The sequence below is a fragment of the Pogonomyrmex barbatus genome, unplaced genomic scaffold (genome assembly GCF_055798465.1).
Source record: "Pogonomyrmex barbatus isolate J1 unplaced genomic scaffold, ASM5579846v1 scaffold8, whole genome shotgun sequence".
Classification (NCBI taxonomy): domain Eukaryota; kingdom Metazoa; phylum Arthropoda; class Insecta; order Hymenoptera; family Formicidae; genus Pogonomyrmex; species Pogonomyrmex barbatus.
The window spans coordinates 1,544,122-1,560,073 of NW_028297182.1; the positions used below are offsets into that span (position 1 = coordinate 1,544,122).

Below are 15,952 nucleotides of genomic sequence, written 5' to 3' on the forward strand. Positions count from 1 at the left end.
CTTTCTCGGATAAATTAAATTAGCAAGTTTCTAAAACGAATAAATCAAATTGCAACATGATTAGTAACTAATGGAAAAACAAAGTTTTATCAAGGACTGATAATGTTATTAAGTCATTTCAGATCCGTAATCAGTTATCAAATTATGCTTTACACATTTATAGATACTTTCCAAAGTGAATTTTTACGAAAGACAAAAGTGTATTTCTTAATCAATTTTACTTAGACTTCACAAGTTTATTTAAAAAAAAAAAATGTTTACATTTCCTGTGAATGTTGTATAATTCAGATAAAAAAAACACCCGTTGATATAATTATTGCAAAACATCATTAATAAACGAGATAATGTTTAAAGATAACTGCGTATATTTTAATGTGACTCATTAAAGTTTTATTATGCGTGAAAAATTTATTTGTTGCTAAAATTATTTGCAAATTAAATGAATTGAATATTGCACGAAAATTATCGCCAGCTCATGAAAAGATTTTACGAAAAACAAAAATTTTTAATCGTCTGATGGAATAAAAATCTCTCTTCGCTAATAACTTCAAGCCTTAAATCTTTCTATTCTCCCATACATTCTCAGGATGCAGTACAAAACTTTTCTAGAGACTTTTAAGAGATTCATTACCTCCTTTATATCCTTCGTACGCAATTAAACGTGAAGCCTCGCGCAGCCGAGAGCTCTCAGCCCGAAGCTCCTCTCCTTTTATATGTCATCTTCTTCAGGAGATTGCGAGTACTCGCTTTCATTGAAAAGTAAAAAATTAAATTTCTAAATGGTCAGTTGAACGCGCAGATTATTACGTTATCGAAGACCCTTGACTTAATCGTACGAACCTACATTTAAACTTCGATTTATATATCAATTAAAATCCAACGCGCAATCGATCGAATCATGTATATTTGTAGAATTACGTCATAAAAATTTTTATATTTTTCTCTATGTAAACAAAAAAAATATTCAAAAAGTTCAGACAATATAAATGTCAATATTTGAAATTTAATTCAAGATAATTTAATAAACGTACGATGAATTAATTAAACACTTGACGTTGCTCGAAAGAATTAAAGGGAAAAAAGAATCGCCTCCTTCTGCGATTTGCATCGAGGCAAATTTAATTTTTTTCGGCTTGAATTTTTTAGTCACTTACGCGCCTCGCTCCGAGAGAGAAGTTTTTTTTCTCTTAAAACGCCCGTGAAGTTTACGCGAAACGTTACGCAATGCGCCAAGCGCAAATTGCGAGGTGGAATCTTTGGAAATGCACGGAGTTTACCGTAAACGCGACAGATTTTCCATCTCGACGCCGCATTTATTTTCCGCGTCGCTTCCGGGCCGCCGTCTGACATCTCTCAATTTAAATATCATCGTAACGGCGTTTCCCATTTCCATCTCGCTCGCGGTCACGCGAGCTCATCGGAGAGAGGGATGATCTCTCGTGTGCCCGACGAGCAAAATGGAGGGGAAGACGACGAGCCCGCGTGGCACGAGGAAAAAAAAAGTATTCCGGACTAAATTATGACGGTGTCCGTATTTCCCTCGCGTTTCCCTCGCCCGTGCGTTCCCCCGCGCCTTCCTATCACCTTCGCAAACGCCTCCCCCTCACCCCCGGCGAACCACCTCTCGTTGCTGCACAGTCGCTCGAATACTCGCTCTTTCGAGCCGAGACGATCCCACGAGTAGCGTCCTTTGAGAGATGCATACAGACAGGATGTTTCCGGCTTACAAAGTATGAATTTATTATCATTATTGATTTTCATTTTAACCGTCATATATATATATATATATATGTGTATGCTTGTTTTTCATACGAAGGATAAAAACTTTATTATCTCTTTTGATTTGTGAGATTTTTAAAATGAAATATTATTATATTTTTCTTCAATATTTCACGTTTTTTTATCGTATTTATACAAAAACTTGAAATCTGACGTCTGAAAATGCATATCCCAAAATATCTTATAGCCAGCAGGCAAGATTAAAAAGATTAAGAATGCTATGAGCGCGAGACAAGAATAATGATTAAGTACTCGAGATATAAGAAACTTTGCGCGGGAAGGGTTCGTCCAAATAAAAATCTCGGTTTTATTAAAAACAGCGTGTCGAACGCGTAAGTCAGACTTTTGATTTAAAAAAAAAAAAAAAAGGGGAAGGGTGACATGAGATTTTATAAATTTTGTTCTCGGAGTAGCGTCAGCTCATTAAACGGGAGAAAGAGATTTCAATATTGAAATTCCCTATCGATCCGGAGGCGCGATCAAAACTCGTGTCGTTGTACGGGACGCGATAAAATCCCACTGTGCCGCGGATATTGGACCCCCGGTCGGCACTTTACCCCTCTTAATTGCGTCGCGATTTGCATACGCTCTTTTTTGCTCGGCGCGGCAATGAGATACGGTCGGATAAAGAGACAGAGAGAGAGAGAGAGAGAGAGAGAGAGAGAGAGAGAGAGAGAGAGAGAGGAAGAGGACGAAGACCAGGCACATAGATCACGTACGAGGCAGATTGCGGGGTACGGACCAATCGCGGGATCAGGTACACGTGCAGTACGAGACGGGGTACACGATAGGAATACGTCTTATTATATAGAACCCATGGGGTTCCACCTAGAGTTTCCACCGCGAGCAGGAACGAAGGATACTCCGGTGGAGGATGGGACGAGGAACGCGAAAGAAGGAGAGACGGCGACGCGACGCGGAGGAAAACCTGGGGAAGAGAGTAAAGAGGCCGGGGGAGGGGGAAGGGGGGGAGGGAAAGGGGAAGGATGGAGAAACGGGAACGGAAAGAAACGAAAGGACAGAACAGAGAGAGGAGATCGAAGGAGGAGATGGAGAGAAGCAACGATTACGTTGCGAGGGTCCGCTGACCTGCGAGGTCAACATTGTTACCTTCATTATTGGTACCTAGAACCTACTCTCTCTGTCTCTATCACTTCCCCCCCCCCCTCTCTCTCTCTCTCTCGTTCTATCCTTCTTCATCATTGCGACGATCAGAGACACTCTTTTCCGAATGGTACTCCGAGCGCTTTCGTAGCTGCGCCCCGAGCCGGCGTGGCGGAGCAGTAAATTTTCGCAGCGCAGCACGCACATGAGAGGGCTGTCCCTATATTTTCTCCATCCGTCCCGTGAAACCGATACCACCACGTGCGCGCCGCGCACGATACAATGTGCCTGGAAAAAAGCGCGAGATGATATACTCGCGCTGCCGTGCGATTCGTTACTCCCTTCTTGCGCTATGCGCCCGCGGGAACTAATACCGGATATCGCGCGGCGTTACCGTCTAATCGGCAGACACGACACAAAAGTACCCGCGGTGATGGCTGTGATCGCGAATAACGGTAAAGTAACGTTCTTTCTTAAGATGTATACTTGAATTTAATCAAAGACATGAGGTATGACGAGCTTTCATAGATTTCTGAAAGTATGATAGATACTTTAGAATATTATTTTAAATTGTTTAACATCTGATATATATTTATATTACTAGTAGAAAAAACGATTTTAAACAATTTGTAGAAAAACAAAAAGCACACTGATAATAAAATCTTTTAAATTATACCTATTTACACAGGGTATATTTCAAAAATATCCTAGAAGTCAATCGCTCGAGAGATGAGTAGAGACCCAAAAACAAAGTTGGTATGAACGAAAATGCGTTGTTTTCGAGTTATCACCATTTTTATTTTGAAATTTCAAATTGCTTTGCTTTCGAATTTTTTTGTCAAAATTTAAAAGAGAGATGATATTTATGAGTTTTATAACATAATAAAAGTTAAGTTAAATAGAAATTGCGAGTTTCAGATCCTCTTCACCGTGGAGATATAGCCCCGCTTAACATTTTTTGAACAGAAATCAAAATTCCACAGTTAGTGGCATTCAGAGCAGCGCTAAAGCAGCCCGTAACTTTTGTTTGACTTTACGTTATAAAACTTATAAATGTCACCTCTCTTTTTTTTTTTTTCAATTTCGACAAAAAAAAGTTCAAACGCGAAGCAATTTCCAAATTTCAACGTGAAAATGGCGAAGATACGTGATAACGACGAAGACCACGCATTTCCAGACCTACCGAAATTCCGAAATTCCATGAAAAAAACATGTTGTTGGCGAACAAGCGGGAAAAGCGGACTCGTTTAGCAGTGCGTTCTCGCACGCGCGTGTCGAATCAGTGATGAACTCGGGCTGTGATGCGTTGATGGATTATCAGCGCGAGCGCGCCGCTTCGCTGGAAATCGCGTAAAGCACGATTAGCGCGTAAGCGCGTTCGCTCACGCGTGACGCGCTTCCTTAATTATCACACAGGTGCTGCGTAGAATGAACGTAGAAATTGCAAGCGAGGTCGATAGCGGGTTCCCAGCATCGTCGATTTTGGCAACGCGCATTCGTCCGCCCGCGCGATCGATCGAACCCTCAGTTCCATTCCGACGGTTTTCCGCGGAAAATTGTCACGAATCGATTGGCAATTACTCCGCTTCGCCGAGTAGAATGATCGAGCTGCTACACGTGTGATTGATAGCACGAGATAACACTTTTCCACGATCGGTCGTTTAAACGACCGATTTGTTTTCTTTGCACTCGCCCGACGCACTTTATTAATGCAGCGCGTGTAAATCTAAAAGCCATAACATGAAAAAAATAACTAGAAGGAAATAAAAAAATGTCTTTTTTTAATTCCCCAACGTTTATAGTGGGATATAACACATACACAAACTTTGTACAAATTTTATCTGTGGGATATCTGTGGGATATTGGGATATTAAACATTGTAAAAAATTGCAAAAATTATAATTGAAATTAATCCTTGCGTTTCAAATTGCTTTCACTTAAAACTCAGTATTCACGTTGAATTAAAGAATGTCTATATTTATTCTCTAAAAATAAACAAGAATCATCAATGTAATTGGAAAAAATAGAATAACATAACGCATAAAATTATCTTTCTTTCAGTATTCTAAAACTAACATAAAATAATAATTTATTTATTCTCGCATGATGTACCAATTACGTTAATGATGTACCAATATTTTGGATATTGTTAATTCAAACAATATATTATACAACATATTATATATGTACATTGTTAATTCAAATAATGTAGCCGAATAAATATTGTTATTCATCATATATATAAACAAATGCAAAAACATTGCTAAAAATCTCATGTATTCTTCCGCTTCATCCAGTTTTCCAGATTTTAATAAATTCATTGTAAGAAAAAAATTCAAAAAACTTATGCAAGAGAACAGCTTTTAAAACATAAACATAAACTAGTTAAACTACATAATATAAAACATATTTCGCACTGTTACCGTTACTACATAACATTTTTACCGTTGAAACGGAACCAAAATAAAAAGCATGTAAAGATAAAAAGTTTCTCTTGATATTTGCACGAAGAAATTTACAATGTTTTATATATTCGCCCCAATAATACTTCTGCGATCTGCCTGCGAATGGCCTGGAGAAAATGTATTTTTCATATTTCCGCGTACACGCGCGTTTGATTCCGGAATATATTTTTTATTTTCGACATTAACACGTTTTACAATTTCGCGCGTTTTCCACTTTTCACTACGTAAAAAGTACGCGGAAAACAACCGAACGAGTCAATAAAACGTAAACGGCTCGCTCGACGCAAGAATACCTTCCTCCCCCCCCCCTCCCCTCCTCCTCCCTTCGCCTAATGGTCTCCAGGTAAATCCCTCGGCAGTAAAGTAACGCGAATGCGTTTTGAGAAATATCGATTGGCGCGCGGCCGAGAGTCACGAGATCATCGATCTGACAAAAGCAAACATGAATCACGACGGTTTGCAGCCGCGTAAGGCGTTCCGTTCCTTCGTTTACCCTGGAACGCTATATCAACGCGGTTCCTCGCCGCGTTTTATTACCCGCCGTTATTGTTAGCTGTATGTTTCTCGCCGGGGGCGTAATACCCAAGTGGAATCGAGCGAGGCTCTTAGAGCGGATGATGTAAGAAGGTCGTTAATTATTTTCGGTACCGCAGGTACCAGGGCCGTAGAAGAGGTGCGAGGCCTGCGCCCGCGATTTATCTGGCGCAGCAATGAATACGTGATCTATCATGGCGGGTAAGCCTGGATTTAGTTAAGCCTTAAGCCTTATCCGCGTCGCATCTCCGCTCGCAAGCGTCTCCTCCCACTCCGTCACACGGCACCGCCATGCTTTTTCCCTTCCCCCCCCCCTTTTTTTTTCTTTTACAGTAATACGCTTTCAAAGCGCTGTAAATAAGACACTACACTAGTGACCATTGATCTGACACAATTGCGATTTCCCTTGAAAAAGTATTTAAAAATAAATCTACCATATTGGTTATTTTCGATAAACATCAGACGTCACTCTTGTAAAAATAATTATAACCAACAGCAAAGGAAATGTTGTATTAACTCTGTGAGATAAAAAAAATAGCACACTTGTTCATAAAATATATACCGAATGTTGCGATAGTTTTAAGATTAGCACACCTGTTTATACATATTAAACAATATATAATTAATACATGATAATTTTACATTGTATAATTTGTGTGATAATATTAAGTCTGCGCATATATATATATATATATATATATATATATATATATATATATATCCAAAATGTCAGTATGTCAGTACAATCTCAGAATATTACAGCAAGCGTACGAACTGTTGTTTTACACTTCAAAAAAGTAAAATGAAGACTTTAGTATTCATCGCATGTATGCTGGTCATCGTTGTAAGTACTGATAATTCGTAACAAATAATTTTCTTTCTGATTTGTACCGAAGAAATTCAATTATTCCTTAAATAACTTTTTCAATCCTATTTGTGTGAGTATCCAATTTAAATTACATACTTCAAAAATTATTTGAATTTATATATTTAAGTTTTAAAAATTCAAAATTAAAATATTAGTCTCTAAGCTCTTCAATAAAAACATAATTAAAATAAAATCCTATTCGAATTTCTTGCCAAATGTAGATATAGATATTTTTACTTATAAATTAAAAATATAAGTATAAGTATGAAATAAAAATGTATAACAAAGAAATTATTATAAGAATAATTTTACTTTGTAAGCAAAATCGTGTGCGGAATAATGTATATTTTGTCAAACTTAAAACATTTCAAACTTATTATAACAAATATAAAATATTTAATTTTTTAAATAAAATGAAGTAAAACTAATTTAATAAAATTATTTTAATTAAATAAAATAATTAAAAGGACATTAATATAGTAATATAAAGGTAATAATTAATATAATATAAAGGTGATAACTTAAGTAGTCAACTCTTTGTTGATTTCAGACAGCACATGACGCACAGATGTCCAATAATGTAAAATCGAAGACCTTTGATATGAAAGAATTAACTAACTATTATGATGCATTTGTAAAATGCACCGCGAAACTTGGTGAATCACGTTAGTATCTTAATTAAGTAACAAATAATTATAAAATATTTTGTTAATATTAGATACACAAATCTTATGTTATCTATCATTTATAAAATACATTATTAAAGTTTATTGTAAAATTTATTTTAAAATTAAACTTTATGTTTAATAAAATAACATAAGATATTTAAATCCTTTTTTAATTTATAATAATAATAATTTTATAATATTTTAAATTGGAATTCTTTCTTGCAGTACAACTCACGTTTTACTCACGTTATTATTTTTTATCTCATTAAATAATTTATTATTATGCATTAAAAAATAATATATAAAAATGTACTAGTATGTCTTTTATATAGCATATTTTAAATTATTTTATACGTTATATAACATTATTATAAAAAAGTCTGCATTATTACATATTATATTAGTTTATTATATGTATTCAATTATCGGTAATCGAATTTATTTTTCTAAGAAAAAGAGAGTATGTATTTGTTTGTGTATGTCTGTATATGAGAAAAGTAGAGAGAAATACTTCAAATATTCATATTTTGCGAACCAATATTACTTTGGGAAACTCTCCAAGAATTACGTATATACTACTTTCTTTGGAACTGTGTTATCAGAAACCTATAATTCATATCTTGCAGATCTGACCAAACCCGAGGTTTCTTTCTGTATGGCAAAAAAACTAAACTTTGTAAGTAAATATATGTAGAAATATATATAACAGAAAGAGAGAGGGGGGGAAAGAGAGAGAGAGAGAGAGAGAGAGAGAGAGAGAGAGAGAGGAGAGAGAAACTCATAAATAAAATTTTTATTTAAATTTTAACACGACTTAAATTCCTATAAATAAATCTTCAAAACAAAGAAATATGTATTGAACAGATAATTATCAAACACATAATTTAATATTTTTGAGTTGAAAAATAAATGGTATGTCAACAAATTTAATTGTTATATACTAAGCACTATATAGTGTATTTAAATATAAATTGTGGTTTTTTTTAATTTTCATTTAATTACATTTAATTACATACTTTTCGATTCTAGGTCAACGAAGATGGTACAATACGTTGGAATGAAGGCATAGCTTACTTTAAGAAAGTCGTTCGTGACACGAATAAACTAAATGAAATAACAAAGACCTTGCTGCAATGCAAAGAACAAGGTAATCAATTTTAATAATCTCATACGCACGCAAAATAATGCAATATGCATTTAATTCATTAGTGCAACAAAATAAAGTTTAATTCTTTCTTTTTTGAAGAGGATGCCAAAGAAGGTACACATGAGAAAATCTTAAAGATTTTTCAATGCGCAATGCCAAAACTGAAACTGATCAGACAGATGATGTGAAGAAATGATGAAAAAAAAGATTCGTAAAAGTTCTTAAAGTATATAGAATACAGAATAATATATGAAATATATGATATAGATATATATGAAATAGATGAAATATACAAAAATTCTATATATTCTATGTTTTAATTTCCTCATTATTCCTCTTAGAATGCAGAGACAAATTTTTTTTAAATAGGGATAAGAAAAAAATTTTCTGTATAAAAAGACTTTCACTTTTCACTGTTGATTTAAAGAACTATGAAATAAGTAAGATGATTCCTGTTTATAGATATATTAATAATACATTAATAATACAAAATCTGTTTATTTCTGAATATTTTATGCGTAGCTCAATATTCTTTCGAGCATTAAGAATTTTAAAATTATTTGAAAGAAAGTTAAAATTCTGTCGGATAATGTCAAAAAATAATAAAAAATAAAGCTATTTAAAAAGAAGTCAGTAACATTGGCCATAGTAACAAATAGATAAAGGAGAAAAATAGGCTGAAAAAGTAATTAATTTACTGTACGATTAAAAGGAAATATAAGTAAGTAATTAAAAGGAAACATACTACTATTAATAATAGTAAAAATAATTAATTTACTGGCAACGATAGTCCCGCTCCGATTTGTTCAAACAAATGCAGCAGGACACTCAGGCTTTCATTTATATATAATCGTCATATAAATCCCGTATAAAAAAAAACATACTAAATAAATATTAGAATAAAAAGTCTTCTATATTAAAGTAGAGTCAATGAAGAAGAGACAATATTTATCTTTTGATTATAGAGATCAACTAAAAATATACTCAGCCAATTGTGGGAAACGATCTCTCTCGTGTGAAATCCTCTTTTATTAAGATATTAAATTACAATTATTGTGAAATACAATATTATACATGTGACGAATAAATTACTGAATATCATATTAAACATTTCACCACCAGTCGAAATCAAGTTGTCAATAAATAAACATATGTTACAAAAGGTAGAAAAATAAAACCGGTTTACTTACTTAAAAATAAATATATTTAATAACTTTTACATTTTTTAACAAATAAATTATTTGACATTCATTATTTAATATCTGTTTTCATCAAGTACATATTAAGTGATCTAACGAAAGTGATCTATATAACTTCAGGAAAATCTCCATTATTAATATTAACAAGAAACAATAATTTACTCACTTTATATGGTTGCTTCGTCGTTGTTGAAGCTCAGATTCCACTATTGCATTTGCTAATCTAACACTCGCGAAAACGTGATTAATTATAATCACACGGCTAATCACACCATACAGGATAATCTCACGTCGCTTTGCATTACTCCCCGACGTTAATCGCGCACTTTACTTTGACAATATTTATCGCCTCTTGTATGTTACCTTGTATTACAGCCAGATCGTAAATTCCGTGCCTATACACGTATACACAGTAAATATCTAGAGCTAATGTTACGTATGTTGCATTTTGCAACATTCAAATACAGACTTGAAAATGTACTTGAGAATTAGAGAGAATTAAAGAGGAAGTAATATTTCTCCTTATACAACAAATTGAAATCGTCTCTTGTCGATTGTACCAAAGGGATATCAAGAGAGAAGGGGCAATTTGTAAAAATTTGTAATATTTCTTGCGTTTATTGCAGTTTTGTGCTTCATCGTTCGAAAAACTATAGTGTCAGAAGTATAGTGCGGACATGTATAGCGATATATAATTAAAAAAGCATCGAAAGAATCGCAGAATTTTCTCAACCCGCATCAAGGTAGACGCTGATAACACGTCATCACTAATTTTTCCTGTTTATTATTACCGTGTGTTGCCTCTTTATATCGTTTAACTTCCCTTGATTCCTAACATTAGAAGGCCAATTAATTTAAGTGCCTCCTGAATCATTAAAGGAAGCCCTGAGAGCTTAGACAAGTCGCATTCACACCGATCGTATATCGCTTTATCTGAAGTAATTATAAGATATGCCATCCGCGATAATTTATAAAACGGCGTATTAATTAAACGACTATGTGATCGCGCCGTTTCAGGTAAAAGATCATTGTAAAAATGATCAAGATTTGTAACATCATCGTGAAAAGTGAGCAACAGAGCACATTACATTCGCACATGCATTCGCGATATAATTTACAAAATTAAATACAATAATAATCAATGTATAAATATTGATATGCGAATTGTAAACGTATTGTAAATAAATTCAAAAGCAGAGCAACGAGATAAATAGATTTAACAATATCTTATGTTTCTCAAAAAAAAAAAAAAAATTATATTTTATACTTTATTCTACATTTTTTTATTGTATTTTACTTCCATATTAAATCCGAAAACTATCAGAATTTGGGATGAGTTATGATCTAGTGAATAATGAGCAAGAAATGTGCGCGGTAATGCCATTTTTTTTGTGACTTCATCTTTAATAATGCGGAACAATATCCGTCGCGAAAAACGTTTAAAACGTAAAAGTTTTATATTAAAACTACGCACTACATCGCGTGTATAAAAGTCTCTTATAATTTAGTGCTTGAAAAACGGACTATTCTCAAAGGACTTCATATAAAAGGTAAATCGCAATGGCTTTCCTAGTGTTTTTTATCAAGTTATCAATAAATAAAAATAATCATAAATTATTTGACATTATAAATTTAAAAAAATTATCAAGAGGGCAATGAATCATCAGAAAGCTGCGTTTGTCGTATCGTCAATGTGCAACAAGATAACATGAAATATTCCCGTGCGTCGACATTAAATAAATTGCGCGAGAAAGATCAAGTCATGATAAATATTACCCCTCTCTATCTTTCACGCGTAATTAATCCGTAGATTAGCATATGTATGAAAGCTTCATTTATCTAGAAACTGCGCGTACTTTTACGATAGTCCTTTAAAAAGATCGGCTTTCAACCTCGCCGGCACGTTGTTTTCGGCGTGATACCTTTTACGAGGGTTCGCCTCTTTATGGTTACACCTCATCACTCGGATATTGCGCTCCTGTTGCGCGCCCCGACACAAAAAAAAGATTTGCGGACAGTTTGAAATTCGAACGAAACATGAGCGGCTCCTCCAAAGGTTTCCCTTCCGCGCACGAGAGGCTTGGCAAAAATTAAAAGGTATATTTATTACAGTCAGCTTTTCGTACTGACAATATTCATATTGAGAAATATGTCGACTATATTATAATTTCTACATTTCAGATATAATCAGCAAGTGAAATTAGCGTATCATTAATATCTATCTATATTTACCGTTTAATAAAAACCGAGCCTTTATGACATCCTCCTTGAATTCGTGAAAAAACCCTGGTTGAAAAATGTCATCCTTCCCAAATTCGATACATCCGACCGATCTATATTTATACGAGACGAACACTGTTGCGAAACAGTGGTGATTGGGACGGTTCTCCTCTCAGAAGGAAAAACATGAAAATTGGGAAATGTGTCGATATGTATCGCGATGATTCGTTTGGCTAGTAATAAACCTCAGTAATCAGGTTACGAAATAAAGGCTTGTCAGAATTTAGGAATACCATTTGTTGAAAGAAAAGGAAAAAAAAAAGAGAGAAAAACGTTTAAAAACTATTTTAGTATTGAAAAAAAAAGGTTCTCGAGTACCGATGAGTTGCGGCACGTAACGACACGCGGAACATTCTTACAGAAGGAAAAAGGAGGTCGCCTTCCCAAAAGAAAGCAGGGGAAGACAGCAGGGGCAGCAACGGCAACGACACTGGGTGGCGGTTGGCGCGGCGGCTGACGCACCATGAACTTTAGTTGGCTATATCGATTGTGTGTGCACCCGCGGAGCCAACCCCAGCAGACACCTTCTAGGGTCCGCTGCCGCCCTTGACACCCGTACTCCCAGACGACGTGGCTCCTACGCTCGAGCGCGATGCCAACGGAAGAGAGAGGATCGGAGGGACGAGGATGGTGGGGCGAGGAGGAGGGACATGCGTCAACATGCGGCGAGACGCGCGCGTTCTCGCACAGAGCACTGCGGTCGAATGCGGATCAGGCGGAGAAAGCGAGAAGGGGAGAGAAAAGAAAGAGAGAGAGAGAGAGAGAGAGAGAGAGAGAGAGAAAGAAAGACGGGAGAAACCTTATTCACTTTAGACATTTTTTTCCTCCGAAATTCGTTGATTCTTCTCGTCTTAAGGACGGGTTTTCCATATTTATCTTTCGCGATAAAAGAGAGGGGGAACTCGGAAAATAATTCCGAGTAAAAATATTTTCTCTTTCAATGCGACTATGGTGGGTACGTGTTCCAGAATTTTTGGAGTCACCAAAGGAGGATTCTTGGTAATACCTCGGCGCTCTTAATTAAGTTTAATTTATTACTCGCATGCGAGATTTACATTAACCGCGGAATATTTCGTAAGTTCTTTTTCGAGGTCTTTTTCTCTTCTCATCGCGAAGAGTTCGCTTACACTTCTGTAGGTATAGCCAGGGAAACGCTTGGGGGAAAAAAATTACTAAACGTGTTTAAAATTTATATGCATATCGCTTTGTAATTTAAATCTCCGTTTTCCTCCGTCGTAATAGTCCCTGAGAGAGAGGGAGTATATTTATAAAGACATGCGTCTCGTCCGTAATGTACAACGGGAGATCGGGGGAGACACGGGGAGAGATAATTTCACAGAGTAAAATTATATATTTTCTTCACCGCGGCGAAGATACGATATAGCGCGATCATCTAAGCGCGTGCGTGCGCAAACACACGCATTGAAATAATAAGGCCCCGTTTTGCCGCATAGCAAAACGAAATCTTGGAAATCTCGTCCGGTGGGTCGTCTAGCGAACCGTCGGTTGGTAGTGCGGCGTGCGGCGTGCAATTTACGCGGGCGGGCGGCACGTTTTTCACGATTGTGCGGCTCGCAGGCGTGCGAGCACACCTCTGGATTTTAACACGTTGCAGGAGTCGTGTGCGCGAGTAAGTCGTAAGGCGTAAGCCGCGCCCGCGCTGGCCCTACGTGTCGCAAACTGCCGCGAGACGTAAACATCAAAGGTGCCACCTCGCTTTAATTTCTCCTCCGCGGCCTTAACGAGCCGTAAACGTGTTCCATGATGGAGAATATCTTTTAACATAATTCGAATTAAAATAAATATCAGATTAATCCATCGACCAAATAGCATAAGAAAAATAAATCGTTAAATGTTCCAGAAAATTCTATAATTTGAGGCTCGACGTATTAAAGGGGAAACAATGCGGTTTTGAGCTGCTACGTTGCAAATCTGTTAAAAATAACATGTTTCGCGATATATAGGCAAATTCGTATTCATGAATTTAGAAGCATAAATTTCAAAAATTATTAAACATTTAGGATCCCGAGTTTACCGAGTAATGCTGTCTGTTACTGTTACTGTTGCTTGTTGTAAAATTTTCACGGATATGTTTCCGCGAATGTGTGTACATGAAATGTGAAAATAACATGCAGGCTTGTGTACAAAGATTCGAGTAAAATGAATAGCCCATGTATCTCATTTAAATGTTACTTTCTTACCTGTTCGCATGCTCCACTCGCTGTTATTCCAGATGCGCGCTAATTAGCTCGGCTTGTTAGATAATGGCGCATTATCTTTCAAGCTTTTGGATTACCGCGACGATAATAAAGGAACGATTAAAAGGAACAAAATCGCGTCGAGAGTTTGCGCGGCAAAAAGTAGTAACGACTCACGGACACGTCTCGACACGCACTGTTTCGCCAGCAAAACACAGAGCAATAAAGACCGCTGATTTGCAAAACACTTTCGTCCTGTCTACGTCTCTCCCCTTCGCGCAGGACATGCACACACATCTCGATTTCACTCATCTCCCGCATTTGCATATAAACTGAAAAATAAATCAATCAACACAACAATAAATTTATATAGCGTGTACAGCACGAAAGTCTGATTTACTGCGGTTTCTTGCAATTCTAGAGCGGATAAATATTTATAATATTATTTCATGCGCCGCGAGCGTATTTTCCCTATCTCTCCGCCCGACAATTTAGCTATCATAATTGCCGGTATATCGCAATAATAAAAATGTTCCAATTACGAAAAAATATGGAATATTAGCGCGTTACCGATAACTTAAGAAATGCAGTCTCACCAGCGTGACGAAGTAAAGTCATTTTTGTAAAACGGAGGGAGGGGGGTAGTCTTTCAGCGGGAAAACGATTTGATACGGTCTGACGTAAAGTCGGAATAAATGGAAACATTTTCACGGCACGCGGAGATAAAACATGAAATTTTATTGTTTGAAGCGGACGATACTCCGAGTTTGCAATTCAATCAAAATCGATTGCGAAGGAAGGCGATCTCGCAAACGACACTGTCGAATATGTTTTACAGCACTAATAAAAGTTCGTGTCGATTGAATGCGTTTTTTTTTTCGTCGAAGACGAAATGTGCATTTCTGCACACAAATCTCGGAACTATTGCGCTAAATCGTCCGTATTTATTCTAAGATTTCTAATTTATGTGTTTCACAAATAATGTTTTTACGTTTTTACGAGCTTTTTACGAAGTGCGAGGTATCAATACGTTTAAAATTCAAAAAATACATCGTAATATTTTATTCATATAATGCATTCAATGATAAAAATTAAAATTTCATATAATAAATATGTACCTGTATTTTTATCAAAAATGTAACCATTATTCGTTGAAGAATTATAATTTAGCAATTAAATGAATGATCAACATATCTTTGTAAATATCTAGAAAGATGTCTAGAGAGACATAGAGAGGTAATGTTAAAAATGTTATTTTGCTGTGAGGATTAATTCTTATTTATATGCGTACGAATTCTTATTATCTACGAGAATCTGTTGAATTGCACAAATATATTTTATATAAAACGTGCGTTTTATGTGCGTTTTGCATTGTGACTTATTTATAAATTCAGCCATCTCGATGTTTTTCATTTTGCAGAAAGATTCATGAGATATGAATTTTCGTCAAAAATACATCTAATCCAATGTTGACATTCTCGCTCCGAAATGCATTTTCTTTTATGTTTTTGACTCTCCTCGCTCTTCCTGCACATAAAGCAGGAAAATAAAGTGGACCATCGTAATTCCGGTCATAATGCAAAACTCATAACGCAACGACGAGGATTATAATCGAGCCATTCCCGCGTTAAAGCATCGAGATTTGGAAAATAAGGAGATTAAACGGAATGTATTCCTGAATAAATGGGAACAGTTACGAAATTTCGCATG

The 15,952-nt window shown here is 35.7% G+C and overlaps 2 protein-coding genes across 5 annotated transcripts in view; one reads left to right on the forward strand and one right to left on the reverse strand.

Annotated features, from left to right (window-relative positions):
• Positions 1 to 9,766, forward strand: part of LOC105425517 (uncharacterized) — a 63,380-nt gene extending 53,614 nt beyond the window's left edge. For 2 of the 3 annotated variants that reach the window (XM_011636331.2, XM_089084222.1), the window contains exons 2-5: positions 7,301 to 7,415; positions 8,045 to 8,094; positions 8,448 to 8,565; positions 8,665 to 9,766. In XM_011636331.2, the coding sequence (XP_011634633.2) occupies positions 7,301 to 7,415; positions 8,045 to 8,094; positions 8,448 to 8,565; positions 8,665 to 8,753 (372 nt within the window). In that variant the 3' untranslated portion in view covers positions 8,754 to 9,766. Of the gene's footprint in view, positions 1 to 4,889; positions 6,727 to 7,300; positions 7,416 to 8,044; positions 8,095 to 8,447; positions 8,566 to 8,664 lie in introns of those variants that run through there. The other variant, XM_089084223.1, reaches the window with a different exon arrangement.
• The window catches only part of LOC105425515 (uncharacterized), a 141,800-nt gene that overhangs the window by 92,793 nt on the left and 33,055 nt on the right, over positions 1 to 15,952 (reverse strand). The gene's annotated exons all lie outside the window — the stretch shown is intronic.